The following is a 27,553-nucleotide window of genomic DNA, read 5'->3' on the forward strand; positions in this document are numbered from 1 at the left end:
ATATTTATTACAAATTTCATTCACATTTTTGTATACAAATATTATTTAAAGGGCTTGAGAAATGCCATTATAATGCTAAATGAAAAAAGCTAAAAAAAAAAAGCTAGCTACAAAATTAATAGACACATGCTCTCAAATACATATAAATATTTTTTAAAGGTGATGTTTTAAAATAGGAATTATTGACTCTAGGTGATATAATTTTTTCTTAATTTTTCTGTATTATTTTTATAATCATGAAAAAAAATGAAGGTTATTTTTTTCAATAGCACTACCCAATGTTACCTGACTTATTCCACTAAACCCAAACTACAGTGTTGAAGATACAAGTTTATGGTGAAATGCCAGGGTTTTCCTCTGGGTACAAAAGGAACCCAGTAAAAATGCTATCATCCTCAGCACTGACATACACGCCATTCCAATCTTTTGAAACTTCCAGCCAGACTTGGTCCCCTGCTTTTAATTTCAAGATGATGAGGAGAGAGGCCTGGTCTATTTCATGACCATAGAGTGTTTCTCTGGACTTGAACTGCTTCCTATTCCAGGCCACCAGGCTGATCTGAGCAGGTCGGCCCCTCACGGTGACGTGGTAGGAAAAAACATATGCCCCAGGAATACTACAGTTAAATTTCCCAGTGACAGGGCTGTAGTTCCCTTGGTCGTTATAGAGAACCTTGTCAAACTTGATAGGGGCATTTGGAGGAGGGAAAGGCTTGGATAAAGCAGCACTGAAAGCTGACCGTGGGACTCTGGCCACCTCCCCCTTGGAGCCCTTGAGGCCCCGAGAGCCCTTCTTCCCAATAGACCCTCGGACCCCTTTGCTCCCAAGTTCACCCTTTGGCCCTGCAGGTCCCACAAGACCAGGAGGACCCAACTCTCCCTTTTCTCCTTTAACTCCTGGATCACCTTGGGCCCCAGGCAGCCCTTCTGAACCACTTTTCCCTTCCGTTCCAATATCTCCTTTGCTACCTTTTTCTCCTTTCATGCCCTCCTCACCTTTTTCTCCTTTTCCCCCCCTCTCCCCAGAATCTCCACAGTAGCCCTTAATCCCCATCTCCCCCTTGTCTCTCTTGGCCCCAGGCTCTCCATTCAAGCCTGGTGCACCCACAGCCCCTTGGTCTCCTTTATCTCCTTTCTCTCCTTTGGTACCATTGGCACACGTGTCCCCCTTCGAGCCTTTTTGTCCTTTCACTCCTGCCAGGCCAATGTTTCCTCTATCCCCCTTAGGACCAAGTCCACCTGAAATGGAAAAATTAAAATAATGGTTAAGGCTCACATACGGTATGACCAGTATGCTATTATCAGAGAGCTCACAAAATGAAACAAAACCTCTTAACTGGAGCTGGAAACCTGCTTCTTGCCTGAGCAATGGCCATGCAGAGGAGACTCTCACACTGAGCCAGTCAAATCAAGCTACTCCCTCATAAAGGAAAGAGTTAATGCTACTGAGAAGCAACAGCTTATATTTAGATCTTATATATCTAGTTTGTCTGTTTGTTTGTTTGTTTGACTTTTAAGATGATGAAGAGTATTAGAACTATAGTTGCCCATTGTGTTCCATTACACTTTGCATTTTGGCCCAACCCAGCTATTCTCCTAAATCTCCATATTGTCCATCCAAACCCAAAATCTTACAGGCAAAAAAACTGCAACCCAGAAAGATTTAGAGATCTTTTCCCCAAGGACAGCAAGAAAGAGGAGCAGAGTTCAGATACTTTTACCACTTCCAGACCCTAGACTAGTGCTGATAACACTCCATCCAATCAGTACTCTAAATTATTAGAAGATTATTAGTAATTGATATTTCCATCTTACCCCCCTGATAACTTTAAATACAAACAGGAAGAAAATTAAGGGCCATACTGCACACGTGACTACACACAGTAGATATACTTTATATACTACCTGGTTCTCCAGGTTTTCCTGGGTATCCTGGAACTCCATTTGTTCCTTGTTCCCCACGTTCTCCCTTAAGTCCTAAAATGATACCAAGATTAACTTTTTTCTAACTATATTAGCTATGATGTAACAAACACCCATTTCACAACTGTGTCACATTCTAATGCTTCCTTTACCAAAACGTGTAAAGGTAAAACAATATGGAAAAAGAATTTATTGAGCAACATTAGGAATATTTTATTCCAATTGATGGTAAACCATTTAAAGTATATTTGGAGGTAGTGCCACATCTCTTCAAACAGATTTCAGCTTTTCCCTCAGCATTCTTGTAGCTCTTCAAATCTTTTACAAAACCTATGACATTCTGCCTTACACTATGTATGTCTGTGTTTGTGCTCTTCTTATTACGAATTCTGAATGACAGTTAAAAGGTCCTCTTTTTTGATATCCCTCACAATGCCTGAGAAATCGTACTGTGCACCATATAAGCTAAAACACAGAGCACAACACTCTCAGTCAGCTAAAACTATTCATGATAAAAACCCACACAGGATAAAAAATATTGTCCTTGATATACATAAAGCACCAAGGAAAAGCTAATTTTCATTTTGTTTGGAATTTTTTTCGTACGCTCTTTGGGCAAATTATAAAGCTGTGAAAATTCATGTTTGAAAAATAAAAATATCTTGGCTTTTAGATATTTGCCATATTACCACAAAATGGACTTTTATACTGGGCCTGGCCAAAGGCCCATCCTGTTACAGTGCAGCCACTCTAGATTTATTTTAATTGTAACTAATAATAGCAAAAATAACAGTAACAATAATAGCTAACTCTCATTGGGCACTTACTTTGCACCAGGTAATGTTCCAAGCTCTCAACATGAATTTTTAAATTTCAACCTTTTAGTTTAATATTAATTTTTATTTGGTAGTAAAACAGTCTCTCATATAACAGGGAGGCTCACATAACAGAGCACATTTCATCAATTGGAACATTTTTCATTTACAAAAGTTTGTAACAACTCCCATCAAGAAAGGTAGAGCACATATTTTTGTCACCACTTTCATCACAAAAGAAACTGAGGTATGAAAAAGTTTAGTAATCTGTACAGAGTCAAACATAACTGTATATAATATTGGTTGGCATCAACTTACCAGCCATATTATTTATGATATAACCAACATATTTTGTTTCATTTTTGCCAGGGAAAAAGAAACCCTAAGTCAAATTAAAAGTCATGAGAAGAGGGGTTTTTCAAGATGGTGGAGGAGTAGGAGGACATGGAGTTCATCTCTCTCCACAAATGCATCAAGAATACATCTACAGATGCAACAATTCTCACAGAACACCGGCTGAACACTAGCAGAAGACCTTGGACACCAGAAAGGACAATAAAGATGCCTGCATAACCAGGTAGGATGAAAGAAAGGGAGAAAGAAGAGGAGAGGAAATGGGATGGAACCTGCTCCCCAGTTGGGGAGCTGAAGAAGCAGAGAGGTTCCCACATCTGGGGAAGCCCCCTCACCGATGGAGAAATCGGTTGGGACAGAAGGGCAGCATCTGAGGCTGTCAGAGGAGGGTGAAACGGCCAGTCTGTGGCAGAGAGCACAGAGTGAGACCTACACAGACAGTCCATGCAACAGCACTGCATGCCCCACACTGGGACATGTGTCCAGTGGTGTGCACGGGGGCTGGGAGCTGGAGCGTGGGGATTGGAGTACAAACCCAGGAGGAGTACTATTGTTGGGTACAAGGAGACAGCTTATGGGGATGGGAGGGAGGAAATATGCACCTGGGAATGCCTGTAGAGGAAACCTGGACTGCCATGGAAGCAAGGCACCATTGTTGAGTGACATGCAGGGGATGGAGCCACCACTGCAGCCTCTCTCCCCACGCACCAGCCACTGCCCATCCCCCCAGGTGCTAGGAAAGGGCCCTGCCAGGGCTGGCCCTCGCGCATCTGTCACTGGGCACTAGAAAATGCTCCCACTAGGGCCAGATCTCCTGTGCCTGTGGCTGCCACTTCCCTGCGCACCTGTTGCCACTGGGGCTCCTGCGACCCAGGCAGCCATGCCACCTCCATGCCCTGTCCTCACTGGGGCAGGCCCAAGTGCTCCAGGGCAGCCTCAGGAGCAGAATCCTGTGGGTGGCCCACATGCAGAAGTGGGGCTAAAATCACAGCTGAGCCCCAGGGGCAGGGCGACTAAGGAAGAGGAACAAAAATCTTTCCATCAGTTGCACAAGCTACATATTAAGGCCCTGTGATCAGCTTCGTAGACCCTTCATCTATGGATCTGAATGGACAATGAGTGTTCCCACAAATGAAACTGGTCTAGCTCTGGCAGCTGTGGACTTTGGGGGCAAGCACACGCATGAGTTGGGGCAGATCAGAGTCTGACCTGTTCTCACAGTGCCCACAGCAGGTCGAGAGACCAACCTAGAGGCACTGGAGGGCCTACTGGGGAGGTGGAGGTGGGCTGTGGCTCACAGCAGGGGCTAGGACAATGACAGCTGAGACCCCAGGAAAATATTTTTATTACTATTATTATTATTATGTTTTGATTTGTTCTGTTGCTGGCTTTGTTTTTTGTAATTATTATTCTTTATTTTTATTTTTATTTAGCATTTTTGGGGTTTTTAGGTTTGTTTGGTTTTTCCCTGTTTTTTTTCTTTCTTTTTTTAATTTTAATATATTTTTTTATTTTTACTTTGCCTTTTCTTTGTTCTGTTTTTTTCCTTTTCTTTGTTCTATTTTGTTTTTATCTTTTTATCCTCTTTTTCTGTTTTTTGTTTTTATCCTTTTTTAAATTGTTTTTGTGTGTCTGTTTTGTTTGCTTTATTCTTCAGTTTGCATTCTGTTTGTTTTGTTTTTTGTTTTCTGTTTTTGTTAGTTTTGTTTTTAATTGTTTGATTTCCTTTTGGGGTTCTTTTGTTTGTCTGGTTGTTCTCTTGGTTTTTGTTTTCTTTGGTTTTGTTTTTGTTTCTTTTCGTGTGTGCATGAGTTTGTTTTCATTTTTGTTTGGTTGGTTTTGCTTTTACCATTTGTCTGGAGTTTTGTTGGTTTTTTGGTTTTATTGCTGTTGTTGCTATTTGTTTCTGTATTTGCTATTTCTCTTGGGTTTTGTTTCTCTTTTTGTTTTCCTTTGTTTTCTCCCCCCCCTTTTTTTCCCTTTATTGCTGTGATGTGTGGCTTGTGGGGTCTTGGTTCCCCAGCCGGGGGTCAGGCCTGAGCCTCAGGGGAGGGAGCGCTGAGTCCAGGATGCTGGACTGCCAGAGAATTCCTGACCCCAAGGAATGTTAATTGATGAGACCTCTCCCAGAGGTCTCCATCTTGAATACAAGACATGGCTCCACCCAACTGCCTGCAGGCTCTAGTGCTGGATGTCTCACAGCAAACAAGAAGCAAGACAGGAACACAAACCCACCTATCAGCAGACAGGCTGCCTAAAGTTGTGCTAAGCTCACAGACACCCCAAAACATACCACCTGACATGGCCCTGCTCATCAGAGGGACAAGATCCAGCTCCACCCACCAGAATACAGGCACCAGTCCCTCCCACCAGGAAGCCTACACAAGCCACTGAACCAACCTCACCCACCAAGCACAGACACCAGAAGCAAGAGGAAATATGACACTGCAGCCTGTGGGAAGAAGACCTCAAACACAGTAAGTTAGACAAAATGAGAAGACTGAGAAATATGTTGCAGAAGAAGGAGCAAGGTAAAAACTCACAAGACCAAATAAATGAAGAGGAAATAGGCAATCTACCTGAAAAAGAATTCAGAGTAATAATAGTAAAGATGATCCAATTCTGTTAAACAGAAATGTTTAACAAGGACCTAGAAGAACTAAAGAACAAACAAACAGTGATGAACAACACAATAACTGAAATTAAAAATAAACTGGAACGAATCAATAACAGAATTACTGAGGAAGAAGAACAGATAAGTGACCTGGAAGATAGGATGGTGGAAATAACTGCCATGGAGCCAAATAAAGAAAAAAGAATGAAAAGAAATGAGGACAGTCTCAGAGACCTCTGGGACAACATTAAATGCACCAACGTTCAAATTGTAGGGATCCCAGAAGAAGTAGAGAAAGAGAAAGTGTCTGAGAAAATATTTGAAGAGATTATAGTCAAAAACTTCTCTAACATGGGAAAGGAAATAGTCAGTCAAGTCCAGGAAGCACAGACAGTCCCATACAGGATAAACCCAAGGAGAAAAAGGCTGAGACACATATTAATCAAACTAACAAAAATTAAACACAAAGAAAAATTACTAAAAGCAGCAAGGGAAAAGCAACAAATAACAAACAAGGGAATTCCCATAAGGTTATCAGCTGATTTTTCAGCAGAAACTCTGCAGGCCAGAAGGGAGTGGCAGGATATAATTAAAGTGATGAAAGGGAAAAATCTACAACCAAGATTATTCTACCTGAAGGATCTCATCCAGATTTGATGGAGAAATCAAAAGCTTTACAGAAAAGCAAAGCTAAGAGAATTCAGCACCACAAAACCAGCTCTACAACAAATGCTAAAGGAACTTCTCTAGGCAGGAAACACAAGAGAAGAAAAAGACCTACAAAAACAAACCCCAAAAAATTAAGAAAATGGTAATAGGAACATACATATTGATAATTACCTTAAATGTAAATGGATTAAATGCTCCAACCAAAAGACACAGATTGGCTGAATGCATACAAAAATAAGACCCATTTATATGCTGTCTACAAGAGACCCACTTCAGACCTAGAGACACATACAGATTGAAAGTGAGAAGATGGAAAAAGTTATTCCATGCAAATGGAAATCAAAAGAAAGCTGCAGTAGAAATACTCATATCAGACAAAATAGACTTTAAAATAAAGACTATTACAAGAGACAAAGAGGACACTACATAAGGATCAAAGGATCAATCCAAGAAGAAGATATAACAAGAGTAAATATTTATGCACCCAACATAGGAGCACCTCTATACATAAGGCAAATGCTAACAGCCATAAAAGAGGAAATTGACAGTAACACAATAATAGTGGGGACTTTAACACTCCACTTATATCAATGGATAGATATCCAGACAGAAAATTAATAAGGAAACACAAGCTTTAAATGACACAATAGACCAGGTAGACTTAGTTGATATTTATAGGACATTCCATCCAAAAGCAGCAGAATACACTTTATTCTCAAGTGTACATGGAACATTCTCCAGGATAGATCACATCTTGGGTCACAAATCAAGCCTCGGTAAATTTAAGAAAATTGAGATCATATCAAGCATCTTTTCCGACCACAAGGCTATGAGATTAGAAATCAGTTACAGGGAAAAAACCAGTAAAAAACACAAACACTTGGAGGGTAAACAATATGCTACTAAACAAGCAAGAGATCACTGAAGAAATCAAAGAGGAAATCAAAAAACAGAGAGGGGGCTCCTGGTGGCACAGTGGTTAAGAATCCACCTGCCAATACAGGGGACACGGGTTCAAGCCCTGGTCTGAGAAGATCTCACATGCCACAGAGCAACTAAGCCCATGCACCACAACTACTGAGCCTGCACTCTACAGCCCACGAGCCACAACTACTGAGCCTGCGTGCCACAACTACTGAAGCCCACGGGCCTAGAGCCACAACAAGAGAAGCCACCACAATGAGAAGCCCACGCACTGCAATTAAGAGTAGCCCCTGCTCGCCACAACTAGAGAAAGCCTGCGTGCAGCAACAAAGACCCAACACAGACAAAAATAAATAACTAAAATTTTAAAATACCTAGAAACAAATGACAATAAAAACACGATGAACCAAAACCTATGGGAGGCAGCAAAAGCAGTTCTAAGAGGGAAGTTTAAAGTAATACAATCCTACCTCAAGAAACAAGAAAAATCTCAAATAAACAACCTAACCTTACACTTAAAGCAACTAGAGAAAGAAGAACAAAAAAAAAAGTTAGTAGAAGGAAAGAAATCATAAAGATCAAAACAGAAATAAATGAAATAAAAACAAAGAAAACAACAGCAAAGATCAATAAAACTAAAAGATGGTTCTTTGAGAAGATAAACCAAATTGATAAACCTTTAGGCAGACTCATCAAGAAAAAAAGGGAGAGGACTCAAATCAATAAAATTAGAAATTGAAAAGGACGAGTTACAACTGACATTGCAGAAATACAAAGGATCATAAGAGACTACTATAAGCAACTCTATGCCAATAAAATGGACAACCTGGAAGAAATGGACAAATTCTTAGAAAGGTATAACCTTCCAAGACTGAACCAGGAAGAAATAGAAAATATAAACAGACCAATCACAAGTAATGAAATTGAAATTGTGATTAAAAATCTTCCAACAAACAAAAGTCCAAGACCAGATGACTTCACAGGCGAATACCATCAAATTTTGGAGGAGAGCTAACACCTATCCTTCTCAAACTCTTCCCAAAAATTGCAGAGGGAGGAACACTCCCAAACTCATTCTATGAGGCCACCATCACCATGATATCAAAACCAGACAAAGATATCACACAAAAAAAGAAAATTACAGGCCAATATCACTGGTGAACATAAACGCAAAAATCCTCAACAAAATACTAGCAAACCGAATCCAACAACACATTAAAAGGAGCACACACCATGATCAAGTGGGATTTATCCCAGGGATGCAAGGACTCTTAAATACATGCAAATCAATCAATGTGGTACACCATATTAACAAATGGAAGGATAAAAACCATATGATCATCTCAAGAGATGCAGAAAAAGCTTTTGACAAAATTCAACACCCATTTAAGATAAAAAAACTTCCAGAAAGTGGGCATAGAGGGAACTTACCTCAACACAATAAAGGCCATATATGAAAAACCCAAATCAAGCATTATTCTCAATGGTGAAAAACTGAAAGCATTTCCTCTAAGATCAGGAACAAGACAAGGGTGCCCACTCTCGCCACTATTATACAACATAGTTTTGGAAGTCCTAGCCACAGCAATCAGAGAAGAAAAAGGAATACAAACTGGAAAAGAATAAGTAAAACTGTAACTGTTTGCAGATTACATGATAATATACATAGAGAATCCTAAAGATGCCACTAGAAAACTACTAGAGCTAATCAATGAATTTAGTAAAGTTGCACGATACAAAATTAATACACAGAAATCTCTTGCATTCCTATACACTAACAATGAAAGATCAGAAAGAGAAATTAAGGAAACAATTTCATTCACCATTGCAAAAAACAGAATAAAATATCTAGGAATAAACCTACCTAAGGAGGCAAAAGACCTGTACTCAGAAAACTATAAGATACTGATGAAAGAAATCAAAAAAGACACAAACAGATGGAGAGATATACCATGTTCTTGAACTGGAAGAATCAATATTGTAAAAATGACTATAATACCCAAAGCAATCTACAGATTCAGTGCAATCCCTATCAAATTACCAATGGCATTTTTCACAGAACTAGAACAAAAAATGTTTACAATCTGTATGGAAACACAAAAGACCCCAAATAGCCAAAGCAATCTTCAGAAAGAAAAAAGGAGTTGGAGGAATCAGGCTCCCTGACTTCAGACTATACTACAAAGCTACAGTAATCAAGACAGTATGGTACTGGCACAAAAACAGAAATATAGATCAATGGAACAGGATAGAAAGACCAGATAAACCCACATACCTATGGTCACCTTATTTTTGATAAAGGAGGCAAACATATACAGTGGAGAAAAGACAGCTTCTTCAATAAGTGGTGCTGGGAAAACTGGACAGCTACATGTAAAAGAATGAAATTAGAACACTCCCTAACACCATACACAAAAATAAACTCAAAATGGATCAAGGATCTAAATGTAAGGCCAGACATTATAAAATTCTTAGATGAAAACATAGGCAGAACACTCTATGACATAAATCACAGCAAGATCCTTTTTGACCCACCTCTTAGAGAAATGGAGGTAAAAACAAAAACAAACAAATGGGAGGGACCTAATGAAACTTAAAAGCTTTTGCACAGCAAAGGAAACCATAAACAAGATGAAAAGACAACCCTCAGAATGGGAGAAAATATTTGCAAATGAAGCAACTGACAAAAGATTAACCTCCAAAATATACAAGCAGCTCATGCAGCTCAATATGAAAAAAACAAACAACCCAATCCAAAAATGGGCAGAAGACCTAAATAGACATTTCTCCAAAGAAGACATACAGATTGCCAACAAACATATGAAAGGATGCTCAACATCACTAATTATTAGAGAAATGCAAATCAAAACTACAATGAGGTATCACCTCACACCAGTCAGAATGGCCATCATCAAAAAATCTACAAACAATAAATGCTGGAGAGGGTGTGGAGAAAAGGGAACCCCCTTGCACTGTTGGTGGGAATGTAAATTGATAAAACCACTATGGAGAACAGTATGGAGGTTCCTTAAAAAACTAAAAATAGAACTGCCATATTACCCAGCAATCCCACTACTGGGTATATACCCAGAGAAACCATAATGCAAAAAGACACATGCACCCCAATGTTCATTGCAGCACTATTTACAATAGGCAGGACATGGAAGCAACCTAAATGTCCATCAACAGAGGAATGGATAAAGAAGATGTGGTACATATATATAATGGAATATTACTCAGCCATTAAAAAAATGAAACTGGGTCATTTGTAGAGACGTGGATGGACCTAGAGACTGTCGTACAGAGTGAAGTAAGGCAGAAAGAGAAAAACAAATATCGTATATTATCCCATATATGTGGATTCTTAAAAAATGGTATAGATTATCTTATTTGCAAAGCAGAAATAGAGACACAGACGTAGAGAAAAAACGTATGGATACCAAAGGGGAAAAGGGTGAGGGTGGGATGAATTGTGAGATAGGGATTGACATATATACACTATTGATACTATATATAAAATAGATAGCTAATGAGAACCTACTGTAAAGCACAGGGAACTCTACTCAATGCTCTGTGGTGACCTAAATGGGAAGGAAATCCAAAAACGAGGGCATATATGTACATGTATAGCTGATTCACTTTACGGCAACTATACCCCAATAAAAATTTTTCAAAGAAGAAACCAAAATAATTTTTTTTAGTTTCTTAATCTCTTTTATTTTATTTTTTAATTGAAGTATAGTTGATTTACAATGTTGTGTAAGAAACCAGAATATTATCAATGTCCAAGAAGACTCTATTGTGCCCCCTTTTTGTCACAGCCTAAACTTTGAGAGTAACTACAGTTGACTTTTAGCATCATAGACTTTTGGGGGTTTGTACTAACAATTATATAATTGAAATTGTATAGTATGTAATCTTTTGTGTCTGAATTCTTTTGCTCAACATTATATTTGTAAAATTGATTTATACTGTTGCATGTAGTTGTTTGTTGGTTCTCATTACCATTGTATAAATATGCCAATATTTAATAATCTACTATAAAGAATTTATTAATTTTACAATAAAAGCACAATGGCTGTAAATAAATAAATAAATACATAAATAAAAGTCATGAAAAGAGATTCAGCCAAATTTCATAAGACTAGCTAGAGAAATCCCACCATAAGCTGCTCAACAGAGTTTTCTAAGTAGCTTGCTCCTCTTTAGCATTCCATTTAAAACTTAAAATTTGGAAATTAACCCATAGGCCATCAGGAAAACATCCGTATACCTTTGAAGAGAACATAACTATGAATGGAAGTGAAGGAATAATTCTATTCCCAGTCCTTGTTAATATTCATATCCTGACCTTCACTGCACAGTTATTCTGGTTCTCGAGTTCATTTAAAGAGTTTAACTGCTTATAATGAATTTACTCAATCAGATAATGATTGAGTAAAAAATACAGTCATTCTACTCATTTATTTTTTTAACTTTAAGTCTTAACCAAGAGTCCAAGTGAAGTGGAAGTAAAAGGAAAATACAGTTGTCGCTTTATAGAGACTGGCTAAATGAATTTTTACTTTTGATCCTTCATCAAAGCATATTCTTAAGAACCTCATTTTATAACACTTCCCTGTTTTTTTCTTCTACTTCCAGAAGTCTAACTTCCAAAATGTATGAATCACTGGGGAGGTTCATCAGTCATCTTTATTTCACAGGGCTTTCTGCTAACATAATTCAGCCACAAAAGGATTAAATGTTTCCAAGAATGAAAATCGCATAACTGACAAGTGTGAAGTGGCTCTCTCTTACCTTAGCATCTTTTTTGAGCAATTACTTCACTGAATGTTCTACCAGAAATGAGTTAGGCAGTTCCTGAGCCATGCAGAGGGTGATGTATAGATGATATTATGTCTTTTGACATGTGACACTAAGGCTAAAACATTTAACTTGATGGATATGTAGTATTCTACAGGCTGGTAGTATTCCCTGAGGAATTTCTAAATGTCCCAGTGAATCTATAACCTTCCCTCAATAGCTTGAAGCACTTATAGAACCAGGGATTTCCCAGAGCAGAGCACACTCTTTGCTGATACATCTATGGAATTACAGAATTTCTGAGCTGGAAACGATCTAGGAAAGCCCACATAATGACAAATCTTCTTTAAACAGAGTATAAATAAATATCTAGTCTAGTCCTCTCAATTTCCAGATGAGGTAAAGTGACAGGTCCAAGGTCACTGCAAATAGCTTGACTTCTTCCATTTTAATTCAGTTCTCTTCCCACCGTTGACACTGCCCCTGATTTGAGAGTAAGCCAAAGGATATGTCATATTCTCCTTAGTAGGTAGGCTATCCATCTATATGGAATATTCTAGAGGATTGCCTGCTCTGATTAGTTTTATGTAGTATGAAATTAATTTGCATCATGAAGAAGAACTCAAACAGGAGTATATAGGAAAGGACCCTTCCCCAGAGTCTATGCCCTGTGGCTCCCAGTCACTGAGTCAGCCAGGTGGACTCCAAGAAACAGAAAACGTATGTGTGTGTGGGGGGGAGTATATTACCAGGCAAGTTTAAAATTTCTCAATTGGCTATTTATAAAGTTAACATTTTTATATCAAATATAACTCACAATATACTTTACCAAGTTTTTACATTTTAAAAAATAGATCCACCTGCAAGAATCTGGTATTTACTTAGCAAGCTGCTCTTCTTAAAAATGATGCAGAACATCTCTTGGGTTTTGACATGAAATGGATATAATTACCTACCCTTCTCTCCTTTCTGGCCTTTTGGACCTTGGGGTCCAGTGACTCCTGGTGGCCCTAGGATCCCCATATCACCAGCTTCTCCCTTAAAACCTGGAAATGAGATTTAAAAACCATCAGGGTAGAAAAATTCTCTTTTGAAATTCATTACTTCAAAAAAAAACCAGTCATTTTATTGAGGCCAATGACTGTCAGTGTCCTAATGATAAAATCTGGGTGAGAATAAACAATTACAGAGTTCTAAGGACAATATTTTTGTCTGATTTGCAATTTTGCACTACCTGAATAGATAAATTGAGCCCATTAGTACTTGTCACTGAATTCATGGCAGTGATCAAATGATTCAGAGAAGCAGTACTATATCAAACAACAAGAAAAGATGATTATCTGACTCTTAACCTCATGTGGACCACACTTTCAAATTGGAAGTAAAACCACAATACCTAGCAGTTTTGGTTTTCCCATTCCTTCACTTATGTACTCATTCAGGAACCATTGCTGAGCCCTCCTACACACCAAGCATCCTGCTAGGTGTCAGGAATCAGCCATCAACATTCCAGCAGTCCCTTCCCTCATGGAGCTGAGAGTCCATGAAAGATAAACATGAACAAATAACCACACAAATAAATAGAAATGGCCACACTGTTGTTAGTTATGTAAAGAAAAGAGAAAGTTCCTATTGTAGATGGTGGTTTAAAAAAAAACCGATTTATGGGATCAGAGGATACCTCCTGGAAAAAAATGTCATTAAGCTAAGACCCAATGAACAAATTAGAAATTTCTGAGACAAAGAAAAAAAAAAAAAAAACCATAGATGAGTATTTCAGGAAAAACAAGAGTAGAAAAGACCATGGTGTTTTTAAGAAACTGAAAGAAGAGCACCATGGGCGGAGCTAGCGATCAGGGTAAGAGAGACTGAGGGGCAGGCGAGGGGCAGATGGTGCAGGACTCAGACCTCCCTGGTGTCCTCGCTCATCCCAGCAGTCCAGGTCCCTTCCACTTACCTGGGCCACACAGACACCCAAGCCTAGGACAGTTATCGTTCCTGCAACCCCAGCCCTGCTCAAACTTAGGGATTGTTTCGCAATCCCTGATTGGAATAATTTATGGCCAGGTTCTTTGAAAGTTAACCATATAAATAAGTACACTCGATTAAATAGTAATCTTTCATCTTAATTATTATAATTAAGTGGATGGGATGGAGAAAATTATTTTCAATCTGTTGAATTTCCTCTTTGAAAGAACACTGTATTTGTTTAGATGAAAAGCTTTAATAAATTGCATGCCATGGAGGTTAAGGTTGAAGGCAAGCTTAAGAAGCCAAAGTGGTGGTTAAGCTCTTCTGTCTAAAACAGAAGGAAGAACAGAGAGGAAAGGAATGGAGAACAAAGAGAAGGGGAAGAAGAAGCAAGCAAAATGGGCAATTACAGTTCACTGTGCAGTGACCCCCCTCCCTCACGACCCCCAAATGCCCAATGTGGTTACGAGGGAAATGCACAGGGAGCACACAGCAACTGCCTGCAAGGGCACAAGGGGCAGGCAGGCTGCCCCTTCCATCTAGGCAAGGTGTACATCTTGGTTAGTTTAGTGTAAATATCGGAAGGCTGGACCTCATGGAAGAGCTGGGGCTGGAGGGTGCACAAACCGAGTTTGACATCAGGTTCTATACTCTCAGGTGCTATAACCTCTAGAATTACCTGAAACTCTCTGAAATGCAATTAAATCATCCACTGAAATGTAATAATATTTTAAACATTTTCTACAAAGATGAGAAACAACATAAAGAGCTTAACAGTTCTTGGCACATAGTAGGTAGTTATTATATAACTGAATTAATGAGAGAAGCTGGAGATAAAATTTCAAATGGACTTTTACCTTTGCGAGCTATTAGATATAGCTGAGCTGTATACCTCAAAACACTTTCATTCAGAAACTCTGTAAAATTAGGCTCATAACTTTTAAAGTCTACATTTATTATTCACATTACAGTAGATAATACAAATGTGACGTATGTAATATTTGTGTTAATTAATGTATGTAATAAGCTGAGCTCTAAGAACAGCACAGCTAAATCCACCACTGGGTAAGACAAAAGCCCTGATGCTACGACTTATAAGACAGTTTAGCAACCAGCTGTGTTTACATGACCCCCTCCCGCTCCCCGCTAGCAGCTTGCCAGACATGATACTAAGAGAAATCCTGGTAAATATAATTTTCTCAGTCTAATTAGATCTCCAGTAATGTTTTGGCAACCCCGAAATCTTGGTTCTCCAGACCCCTGCCCAGCTTCTTTCCCATTCAATACCACCTCCACATAAACACTGATCACATTTCCCAAAAGCTTCCTGCAATGGGATGAAATGAATGAAAAGCTTAATGAGGATGCAGAATTCCTGATTTTATAACTTTAAATTCTTCAGGCAAGATACAACAAATATTTATATGTAATTCTTTCAGGGAACAGTGGATTTGAAATTGACATTCTGATCTCACTTTTTCCTTGAATTCTCTGCTGTAGGACATGTGAAAGCTGAACTGTATTACAATAAAAGTGAGAGTATATTCATACTGTATACATGAAAGACATCTGAAATTTTGAAATATTTAACCATGACGTTCAATGGAGAAAATTGCTGGGCAAGGAGACTGTGTTGCCTCAGAATTTCAATGAGAAGTGAACTGAATCCTGCCTTTATTCTCCACCTCACAGGCATTCCATTTCTAATCCTAACTACAAGTAGCACCCCAAACACCCAGCAGTCAGTACACATTCTTACCAGACCACAGAATTTTCACTTACCCTATTTACATCAGCCATTAATGAAAAGACTGTGCAACTGGAAGGACTACACACCAGTGCTAGGGTTGGTAGGCCAGTCTCTGCTCTAACCAGCACCATCCAGTAGAACTTTCTGCAATTATGGAAATGCTCTGTATCTGTGCTGCCCATTGGCCACATGTGGCTACTGAGCACTTAAAAATGGGACCCGTGTGACTGAGGAATTGAATTTTTAATCTCATTTAATTTTAATATTAATAGCCATACATGGGGCTCTGGCTACCCCACTGGGCAACAGAACCCATTGCATTTGTCACAATGTTACACCTAGGCTTGTCCCATGCGCATGACAATGTAGAAACCCTTGGGGCAATTCCACCACCAATCCACCACCTCTCAACTCTAAGGATGTACAAGTGAGAAATATAGGGCCTCGTATATTTTCGAATACCTGGCTTTCCAGTCTCTCCAGGTTCTCCTTTTTGCCCTGGTCCAGATGAACAACAATCACAGCAATTCAAGAAGAAATCAGCCGTGTCAAGAGTGAGGTTTTCAGAGGGGAAGAGGGTGGCAGCACCAAAGACAGAATTGAAAGCTGAGGGGTCAGGGGTTGGTTCTGCCATTTCAGCCGCTTCTGTGAAGGGAGCTTCTTCTTCTTCTGGAGGTTGGCCACTGGACAGCTTTGGACCCTTTGGCATCTCTTTTCCCTCAGACTTCTTCGTGAACTTGGTATATGGTGTGGTCTTTACTATTGTGTCCACACCAGCAATAGCCAAAATAATTAAAATGGCACAAAACCAAGAAAATATCCACATATTTGAGGCTGGAAGAAAGATATAATGGGAATATATACATATATTACAAACAAAAAGACAAAGTGATATAGATATATTCTTATATGAGAGGAATATATATACATATATGAACCATAAGAATGAACAGTATGCATAATACTAAATGATTTTTATATATTTCATATGTAAATGTATGCTTGATTCACAACAGAATATTTTATTTACTTAAAGTATTTATTGTAAGGAACATTTTGCTTCAATTCTCCTTTCTGGTTGTTTTCCCAGTGTTACATGTACAAAAATATTGTTCTCAATCATTAAAATTATCTTGCCAAAAAGCAAACATGATCTATAATAAATGCAACATGACTTAATAGCTCATACACCCTGTGGAAAACAAATATGAATAAAATCATGACTGACTTCACCCAGATTTATAGGAATCAAATACATCTGTATTAGAGGGAGATGAAAAATATTGAGCTGAATTGTTTATTTCAGCAAACTCAATTATTTCAAGAAAAAATACTAGTAAAAGAGTCCTTAAATCTACTCAGGATAATGGTCTTGTTATGAGAACAATCTTTTAGAATCTGTTGTAATAAATGGAGAGAGAGAGAGAGAATAAAAAATCATAAATTTAAATATGTGTTATGTCTTCAGATTCTTCACATGTCATTTAACTCTCCAATTCTTTGCTTTATAATTTAAGGATTTTTTCTGCAAACTCACATTTATCTTTGTATTATTTTAATGGGCCAAATAGTGGTTATTCTTATTAAGGCTTTTATCACTGTTCAAAGGGATATAAGGTTCCTGATGAAATGAAATTTTGAGAGTTCATAATATTCCATTCCCCAGAAACTCCCAGCAGTCCAGTGGCTGCTAACAGATAGCCAGGGTTAGAAATGCATGATTTCTGATTGGAAAAGGAAGGAGTGTTTAAGATAAATAGTAAGAGAGAAAAGAGAATGGAAATAAGGATAGTAACAACACCTACTATTTATAGAATCCCTACAAAGAGTAGGTGCCTTATATTCATCAATCCAATCTGTTCTCAAAACAGCTCTGCCAGGTAGACAACACTCTAACTCACCTTCACAGATGAGGAAACAGGCATCAGGTGGTTACATACCTTGTTCAACATCACACAACCCACAAGTTATTAATTCAAAACTTAAATCCACATCTGTTTAATATCAAAGCCTCAACCTTAGGACCTTCAAGAGAGCAGAGAAGTAAGATGTGGAGATCAACTTCCTCCCCACAAATACATCAAAAATAATCTGCATGTGGAACAACTCCTACAGAACACCTACTGAATGCTGGCAGAAGCCCTCAGACTTCCCAAAAGGCAAGAAACTCCCCACGTATCTGGCCATGTGGCTGACAGGGTATTGGTGCACTGGCTGGGTGCCAGGCCTGCGCCTCTGAGGTGGGAGAGCCGAGTTCAGGACACTGGTCCACCAGAGACCTCCTGGTCCCACGTAATATCAATTGGTAAGAGCTCTCCCAGAGATCTCCAACTCAACGCTAACACCCAGCTCCACTCAATGATCAGCAAGCTCCAGTGCTGGAAACCCCACGCCAAACAACTGGCAAAACAGGAACACAACCCCACCCATTAGCACAGAGGCTGCCTAAAATCATACTAAGTTCACAGATACCCCAAAACACATAACTGGACTCAGCCCTGCCCACCAGAAAATTCCAGCCTCATCCACAAGAACACAGGCATTAGTCCCCTCCACCAGGAAGCCTACACAAACCACTGAACCAACCTTACCCAGTGGGGCAGACACCAAAAACAATGGGAAATATGAACCTGCAGCCTGCAAAAAGGAGGCCCCAAATGCAGTAAGTTAAGCAAAATGAGAAGACAGAGAAATATGCAGCAGATAAAGGAGCAAGGTAAAAACCCACTAGACCAAAAAAAATGAAGAGGAAATAGGCAGTCTACCTGAAAAAGAATTCAGAGTAATGATAGTAAAGATGATCCAAAATCTTAGAAATAGAATGGAGAAAATACAGGAAACATTTAACAAGGACTTAGAAGAACTAAAGAGCAAACAAACAATGATGAGCAACAAAATAAATGAAATTAAAAATTCTCCAGAAGAAATCAATAGCAGAATAACTGAGGCAGAAGAACAGATAAGTGACCTGGAAGATAACATAGTGGAAATAACTACCACAGAGCAGAAAAAAGAATGAAAAGAATTGAGGACAGTCTCAGAGACATCTGGGGCAATATTAAACTCACCAACATTCGAATTATAGGGGTCCCAGAAGAAGAAAAGAAAAAGAAAGGGACTGGGAAAATATTTGAAGAAATTATAGTTGAAAACTTCCCTAATATGGGAAAGGAAATAGTCAACAAGTCCAGGAAGTGCAGAGAGTCCCGTACAGGATAAATCCAAGGAGAAACACACCAAGGCACATATTAATCAAACTATCAAAAACTAAAATACAAAGAAAAAATATTAAAAGCAGCAAGGGAAAAGCAACAAATAACATACAAAGGTATCCCCAAAGTTAACAGCTGATCTTTCAGCAGAAACTCTGCAGGCCAGAAGTGAGTGGCAGGACATATTTAAAGTGATGAAAGGGAAAAACCTACAAACAAGATTACTCTACACAACAAGGATCTCATTCCGATTCAACAGAGAAATTAAAACCTTTACAAACAAGCAAAAGTTAAGAAAATTCATCACCACGAAACCAGCTTTACAACAAATGCTAAAGGAACTTCTGTAGGCAGGAAACACAAGAGAAGGAAAAGACCTACAATAACAAGCACAAAAAAATTAAGAAAATGGTAATAGGAACATACATATCGATAATTACCTTAAATGTAAATGGATTACATGCTCTGACCAAAAAACAGAGATTGGCTGAATGGATACAAAAACAACACCCATATAAATGGTGTCTACAAGAGACCCACTTCAGACCCACTTCAGACACATACAGACTGAAAGTGAGGGGATGGAAAAAGATATTCCATGCAAATGGAAATCAAAAGAAAGCTGGAGTAGCAATACTCATATCAGACAAAATAGACTTTAAAATAAAGACTATTACAAGAGACAAAGAAGGACACTACACAATGATCAAGGGATCAATCCAAGAAGATATAACAATTGTAAATATTTACGCACCCAACATAGGAGCACCTCAAAACATAAGGCAAATGTTAACAGCCATAAAAGGGGAAATCGACAGTAACACAATAATAGTAAGGGACTTTAACCCCTACTTTCACCAATGGACAGATAAACCAAAATGCAAATAAATAAGGAAACACAAGCTTTAAATGATACATTAAACAAGATGGACTTAATTGATATTTATAAGACATTCCACCCAAAAACAACAGAATACACTTTCTTCTCAAGTGCTCATGGAACATTCTCCAGGATAGACCATATCTTGGGTCACAAATCAAGCCCTGGTAAATTTAAGAAAATTGAAATCATATCAAGTATCTTTTCTGACCACAACGCTATGAGACTAGTTATCAATTACAGGAAAAAAACTGTAAAAAATACAAACACATGGAGGCTAAAAAATACACTACTAAAAAACCAAGAGATCACTGAAGAAATCAAAGAGGAAATCAAAAAATACCTAGAAACAAATGACAGTGAAAACACAATGACCCAAAACCTATGGGATGCAGCAAAAGCAGTTCTAAGAGGGAAGTTTACAGCAATACAATCCTACCTCAAGAAACAAGAAACGTCTCAAATAAACAACCTAACCTTACACCTAACAATTAGAGAAGGAAGAACAAAAAAACCCCAAAGTTAGCTGAAGGAAAGAAATCATAAAGATCAGATCAGAAATAAATGAAAAAGAAATGAAGGAAACGATAGCCAAGATCAATAAAACTAAAATCTGGTTCTTTGAGAAGATAAACAAAATTGATAAAACATTAGCCAGACTCATCAAGAAAAAAAGGGAGAAGACTCAAATCAACAGGATTAGAAATGAAAAAGGAGAAGTAACAACTGACACTGCAGAAATACGAAGGATCATGAGAGATTACTACAAGCAACTATATGCCAATAAAATGGACAACCTGGAAGAAATGGACAAATTCTTAAAAAACACAGCCTTCCGAGACTGAACCAGGAAGAAATAGAAAATATAAACAGACTAATCACAAGCACTAAAATTTCAACTGTGATTACAAATCTTCCAACAAACAAAAGCCCAGGACCACATGGCTTCACAGGTGAATTCTATCAAACATTTAGACAAGAGCTAACACCTATCCTTCTCAAACTCTTCCAAAATATAGCAGAGGGTGGAACACTCCCAAACTCATTCTATGAGGCCACCATCACCCTGATACCAAAACCAGAGAAAGATGTCACAAAAAAAGACTACAGGCCAATATCATGGCTGAACACAGATGCAAAAATCCTCACCAAAATACCAGAAAACAGAATCCAGCAGCACATGAGAAGGATCATACACCATGATCAAGGGTTTACCCCAGGAATGAAAGGATTCTTCAGTATAGGCAAATCAATCAATGTGATACACCATATTAACAAACTGACGGATAAAAACCATATGATCATCTCAATAGATGTAGAAAAAACTTTTGACAAAATTCAACACCCATTTATGATAAAAACTCTCCAGAATGTAGGCATAGATGGAACTTACTTCAACATAATAAAGGCCATATATGACAAACTCACAGCCAACATCATTCTCAATGGCGAAAAACTGAAACCATTTCCACTAAGGTCAGGAACAAGACAAGGTTGCCCACTCTCACCACTATTATTCAACATAGTTTTGGAAGTTTTAGCTACAGCAATCAGAGAAGAGAAAGAAATAAAAGGAATCCAAATCGGAAAAGAAGACGTAAAGCTGTCACTGTTTGCAGATGACATGATAGTATACATAGAGAATCCTAAAGATGCTACCAGAAAACTACTAGAGCTAATCAATGAATTTGGTAAAGTAGCAGGATACAAAATTAATGCACAGAAATCTCTTGCATTCCTATACACTAATGATGAAAAATCTGAAAGTGAAATTAAGAAAACACTCCCATTTACCATTGCAACAAAAAGAATAAAATATCTAGGAATAAACCTACCTAAGGAGACAAAAGACCTGTATGCAGAGAACTATAAGACACTGCTGAAAGAAATTAAAGATGATACAAACAGATGGAGAGACATACCATGTTCTTGGATTGGAAGAATCAACATTGTGAAAATGACTCTACTACCCAAAGCAATCTACAGGTTCAGTGCAATCCCTATGAAACTACCACTGGCATTTTTCACAGAACTAGAACAAAAAATTTCACAATTTGTATGGAAACACAAAAGACCCTGAATAGCCAAAGCAATCTTGAGAAAGAAAAACGGAGCTGGAGGAATCAGGCGCCCTGACTTCAGACTATACTACAAAGCTACAGTAATCAAGACAGTATGGTACTCACACAAAAACAGAAATATAGATCAATGGAACAGGATAGAAAGCCCAGAGATAAACCCACACACTTATGGTCACCTTATTTTTGATAAAGGAGGCAAAAATATACAATGGAGAAAAGACAGCCTCTTCAATAAGTGGTGCTGGGAAAACTGGACAGCTACATGTAAAAGAATGAAATAAGAACACTCCCTAACACCATACACAAAAATAAACTCAAAATGGATTAAAGACCTAAATGTAAGGCCAGACACTATCAAACTCTTAGAGGAAAACATAGGCAGAACACTCTATGACATAAATCACAGCAAGATCCTTTTTGACCCACCTCCTAGAGAAATGGAAATAAAAACAAAAATAAACAAATGGGACCTAATGAAACTTAAAAGCTTTTGTACAGCAAAGGAAACCATAAACAAGATGAAAAGACAACCCTCAGAATGGGAGAAAATATTTGCAAACAAAGCAGCTGACAAAAGATTAATCTCCAAAATATACAAGCAGCTCATGCAGCTCAATATCAAAAAAACAAATAACCCAATCCAAAAATGGGCAGAAGACCTAAATAGACATTTCTCCAAAGAAGATATACAGAATGCCAACAAACACATGAAAGGATGGTCAACATCACTAATCATTATAGAAATGCAGATCAAAACTACAATGAGATATCACCTCACACCAGTCAGAATAGCCATCATCAAAAAATCTACAAACAATAAATGCTGTAGAGGGTGTGGAGAAAAGGGAACCCCCTTGCACTGTTGGTGGGAATGTAAATTGATACAGCCACTGTGGAGAACAGTATGGAGGTTCCTTAAAAAACTAAAAATAGAACTACCATATGACCCAGCAATCCCACTACTGGGCATACACCCTGAGAAAATCATAATTCAAAAAGAGTCATGTACCACAATGTTCATTGTAGCTCTATTTACAATAGCCAGGACATGGAAGCAACCTGAGTGTCCATTGACAGAAGAATGGATAAAGAAGATGTGGTACATATATACAATGGAATATTACTCAGCCATAAAAAGAAATGAAATTTAGTTATTTGTAGTGAGGTGGATGGACCTAGAGTCTGTCATACAGAGTGAAGTAAGTGAGAAAGAGAAAAACAAATACCGTATGCTAACACATATATATGGAATCTAAAAAAAAAAGTGGTTCTGAAGAACCTAGGGGCAGGTCAGGAATAAAGACACAGATGTAGAGAATGGACTTGAGCACATGGGGAAGGGGAAGGGTAAGCTGGGACGAAGTGAGAGAGTGGCATGTACATATATACACTACCAAATATAAAATAGATAGCTTGTGGGAAGCAGCCACATAGCACAGGGAGATCAGCTCAGTGCTTTGTGACCACCTAGATGGGATAGGGAGGGTGGGAGGGAGACGCAAGAAGCGGGGGGATATGGGGATATATGTATATGTATAGCTGATTCATTTTGTTATACAGCACCAACTAACACAACAATGTAAAGCAATTATACTCCAATAAAGATGTTTAAAAAAATAAATAAATAATTAAAAAGGAAAAAAAAATTATAAAATAAACAGCCTCAACGCTTTCCCACAAATCATGTGACATTTATAAGGGTGAGATTAAAGAATAATAAATCCAAGTGTAGGATCAATGAAACAGCTATGGAGGAGACAGATATAAATCAAAGCAGATGATAAGGGACAAAGGATGCTGCATTTCCAAAACCCTATAAAGATCCAAAAGTGCTAACCTTCCTTCAAGCTGCCTCTGCTACCATAGTCATCCATTCAACCAATATTAACTGAGTACTGACAGTATTACAAGCACTGAGAAATTATATGTGGTAACATACAGTAATACAGAATAAGCCATGGCCTCTGCCCTCTGGGAGTTGACAATCTAGTAGGAAAGATGAGAAACAACAAAAGCAAAGAGGAAAGTGTGAAGGGCAGATGATTATAATGCATCTCTCCAAATACAGATCCCACAGCCCCACTCCCCCCATCCCTGCAACACTGAGCACATATACAAGGTTACTGTGCATCAGTAAGCTAAATCCAGCCCCAGCCAAAACCAGACAACAAAAATATTCAGTTTAGATATAAAATAATTCAACTTTCATTAGTTCATACAATTGTATTCAATGAAACATTCATTTGTTCAACAAACATTTACTTAAGCATGGAAGAAGTGTCAGGTCCTGTGCTGGGTCATACAATATAAAGACAAATAAATCGAGCCCCATCCCTAAGGATCTTGTCTGCAGTAAACATTCAAATATGGCAAATATCCAAAGTGCAAAGTATGCAAAGTGAAATATTGGTAACTTTTAATTTTCTTACCACTTTGCTATAAAAATAATTTGAGCTTACAAAACGCTGAGTGTTAATGCTCTAAGGCATTGTTTATGTTCTCTTAAACAAAATGAGGTTATATGGGGAAAAAACAGGGTTTTTATTCCTTACTAAAACATATCTGTATTATTCTTCTAGGCACACAAAGTATTTTTGATCCTGAAAACATGGTGTGATAGCCCCTTGGTAAACCAGTCATGAGGTGGCAAATAAGAGATAGCTATTGGGATAGGGAAGGGAAAGGAACTAACACTGAGATCATGACAGGCATTTTCTAAGCACTTTGTAATTATTATTACAATTACCTCACACATGAACCATGCAAGGTAAGATTTACTATGCCCACATAATGGATTATAAAACTGAGGCACGGAGAAGTTAAGTAGCCTGCCCCAGATCACAGTATTAGTAAGCAGTGGAGCTGGGATTAAAACCTAAATCCATTTGACTCCAAAGTCAGCCCATGCACTCCCCACTGTGCTGTGCTGCCTGGGGATTAATGAGTGATCAGAGATGCTGCAGAACACACTGAGTTAGGCCCTTCGAGGAGCTCAGCCTGAGGCCCTTCAGTGGAAGAAAGTGGGACAAGAAATGGGAACTTAATGGGAGACATGAGGAAGAGGAAAGACAAGAAGTCTGGCTCTGACCGTGGAACATGTTAGTGTGGGGCAAAGTTACAGAGGGGAACACAGCCCATCTGACAAGAGGCTAAAGGACCACAGAAAGGAATGAGCAGAACCAACCAACATTATGAAGGTGCCCAGTGTCCCTATTGGAGGGTGTGACTTGTCCTCATAAATGTCTTCCTTGCATTGTAGCTTCCTACTTCCCAATTTAAATACAGATATTAAAGGATAATGTAGTCAGTACCTTAAGACTATGATGAAGCTCCCCAAGAACTTGGAGATGAAGAAAACATGAAGCCCTTTGAAAAACAGTAGAGCAAGAGTTGATAGCAACCTGATTGATGGTGCATATATATTATTTCTTTTCATTTGGATTTTTTCATGTTTGTGTAAAAACACAAAAACTTAGCCAAACAAAACCTCCACAATGAGTCAAGCAAGTAAGGGCTTTTGACCAAATTTTAAGTCACTAAAACAATAAGACATGACTCAAATGCTAACTCTGAAGTTGAACACAGGTATAAATCTTAACAGAGGGGTTAGAAGTAAAGATCTAAAAGGAGATTGAGGTCCCCAACAAACCTAAATACAGTAAAATCCCTTTTACTCCTCCTGAAGTTTGCCTGGACTGTAGGCATTTCAAGAGCAGAAAGTTAGGTCTCTTTTGTTTCTGTGTTCCCAGTGTCTAGCATAATATGTATCTCATAAATGTTTGCTAAAATGAAATGAAGTAAATGTAGTAGATTGCATTATTGTCTCCAATTTTCCACCCTTCCCTGTACTCACACTTTTTGATGTATGAGTTTTGCACTGTCTCCCACAAAAGAAATGATGTCTATACTCCAGCCCCTTGACTTTGAGTTCAGCCATGTGACTTTGGCCAGTAGAATGAGGTGGAAGTGAGAGGATACCATTTCCAAGCCTAGGTCTCAAGAACCCTTATGTGTTTCCACTTGCTCTTGCACTTTGGCCATTGCCATGAGATGGATATGCATGGCCGACCTTGCTTGTCACAGAAGGAGGATGAGAGACACATGGAGCAGAGCTTCCCCAGGTAAGCTGCCCCAGCCCAACTCAATCTAGATGAAAGTCCACAACTGATCCACAGATGTGAGTGAGCCCAGGTGAGACCAGTTGAGGCCAATCTAGATCAGACAACCCTCACTGATCCCACAGACATGTTCCAGTCGTCTACTGCTGTGTAGCAAAGTACCTCGAACTCACTGACTTAAAATAACCATTTTACCATAGATCATAAGGTCATGGGTCAGGAATTTGGGTCTGGATTATTTAGGTTGATTCTTCTGCTCCAAGAGGCATCAACTAAGGTCACTCAGCAGTATTCAGCTGGTGCATGGGCTAGTCTGGAGAGACTTCACTACAAATCCAGTACCTTGATAAAAATGGGAAAAAAAGCTGAGCTCATCAATCACAATCATCTCCCTAGCACGCTAGTCTCAGGATTGTCAAATTTCTTCAATCAGACCTCAGAGTACACAAAGAGAGTGTTCTAAGGACATGGAAGCTACCAGTCTACTTAGGCTGTACCTGAGAAGTGGCACAGCAACACTTTTATTGAATTCTATTAGTTACAGAAGTCACAGAGGCCAGCCAGACTCTAAGGGAAGGGCCATAGACCCCATCTCTTAATGGAAGAAGAGACAAGTAATCTTTGGTCATCTTGAATCCACCACAGACACTCAAACTATAATTTGTAAGCCGTGGAGTGAGTTTGGGAAAGTTTAGGCAGCAAAAGATATTACCAATCGTTCCAGACTCTAGCCTAACACTATATTTGCTACCATTGAGACAAAAATGACTAAGCAGCCTCCAGTCAGCACCATCTTACCTTTTCCCAGCAGCAGGCATCCTATGTACTCCTCCCCCTTGTCAATCAGCCCCCATAGTCTTGGACGTTGTCCCCATTGAAAGTTCTTAAGCAGAAGCTGGGCCACGTTTGGTTGAGATGCTACTATAAAGAATCTTGAAGATTCTTCAACCTTGAATGCCCCGTCTAACCTTGAGATTCTATGATGTGGTTTTATAACAGTAGACATTTCATCAATATATGAAAATGAGTTCATACCATAAAACTGCATTCTAAATACAGGAGACATTACATTTCTTCTAATGGTGTACTCTTTCTTCTCTCTCATTAAGTTAGTGTCCATGCTTGGGAGGATGTTCTTTAAAGATTCATTAGTTTTTTTCCCCAAAATAAGTGAGGTACTTACACCAACTTAATAATGTATATTTGTAAGATGACTGGAAAGTTTTATGTTGAGGCTAGGGCCATGGATTATAAATAAATTTAATAACTCTAGCAAGTAATATAGTAAAAGGACTAAAAGCCATTGGCTTTGTAGACAGTGAGTCCTGAGTACAAGATTCAGATCTTCTATTTATGAGTTGTTTGACTGGGAGCAAGTTATTGTACCTCTCAAAGTCTTAGTTCCTTATTTTTAAAATGGAGATAATAATAGTAGAGAC

At 38.5% G+C, this 27,553-nt stretch overlaps 1 protein-coding gene across 1 annotated transcript; it reads right to left on the bottom strand.

Annotated features, from left to right (window-relative positions):
• Positions 1-331: 331 nt before the first annotated feature.
• Positions 332-16,649, bottom strand: OTOL1 (otolin 1). The gene is made up of 4 exons (XM_061193471.1): positions 16,286-16,649; positions 13,059-13,148; positions 1,906-1,977; positions 332-1,239 (listed from the first exon to the last, which is right to left on the bottom strand). The coding sequence occupies exons 1-4, from the start codon at positions 16,647-16,649 to the stop codon at positions 332-334; spliced, it is 1,434 nt and encodes a 477-aa protein (XP_061049454.1).
• Between the last annotated feature and the right edge of the window lie 10,904 nt (positions 16,650-27,553).

Source organism: Eubalaena glacialis, chromosome 6, assembly GCF_028564815.1.
Source record: "Eubalaena glacialis isolate mEubGla1 chromosome 6, mEubGla1.1.hap2.+ XY, whole genome shotgun sequence".
Lineage (NCBI taxonomy): Eukaryota > Metazoa > Chordata > Mammalia > Artiodactyla > Balaenidae > Eubalaena > Eubalaena glacialis.

Bases quoted from the DNA above. Each gene is read 5' to 3' on its own strand.
- OTOL1 (XM_061193471.1), bottom strand. From the start codon at position 16,649: ATGTGGATATTTTCTTGGTTTTGTGCCATTTTAATTATTTTGGCTATT. The intron at 1,978-13,058 runs GTAGGTAATTAT...GTATCATTTTAG, and splicing joins AGGCCAGAAAGGAGAGAAGG to GACTTAAGGGAGAACGTGGG. The intron at 1,240-1,905 runs GTAGTATATAAA...TTTCCATTTCAG, and splicing joins AGGAAAACCTGGAGAACCAG to GTGGACTTGGTCCTAAGGGG.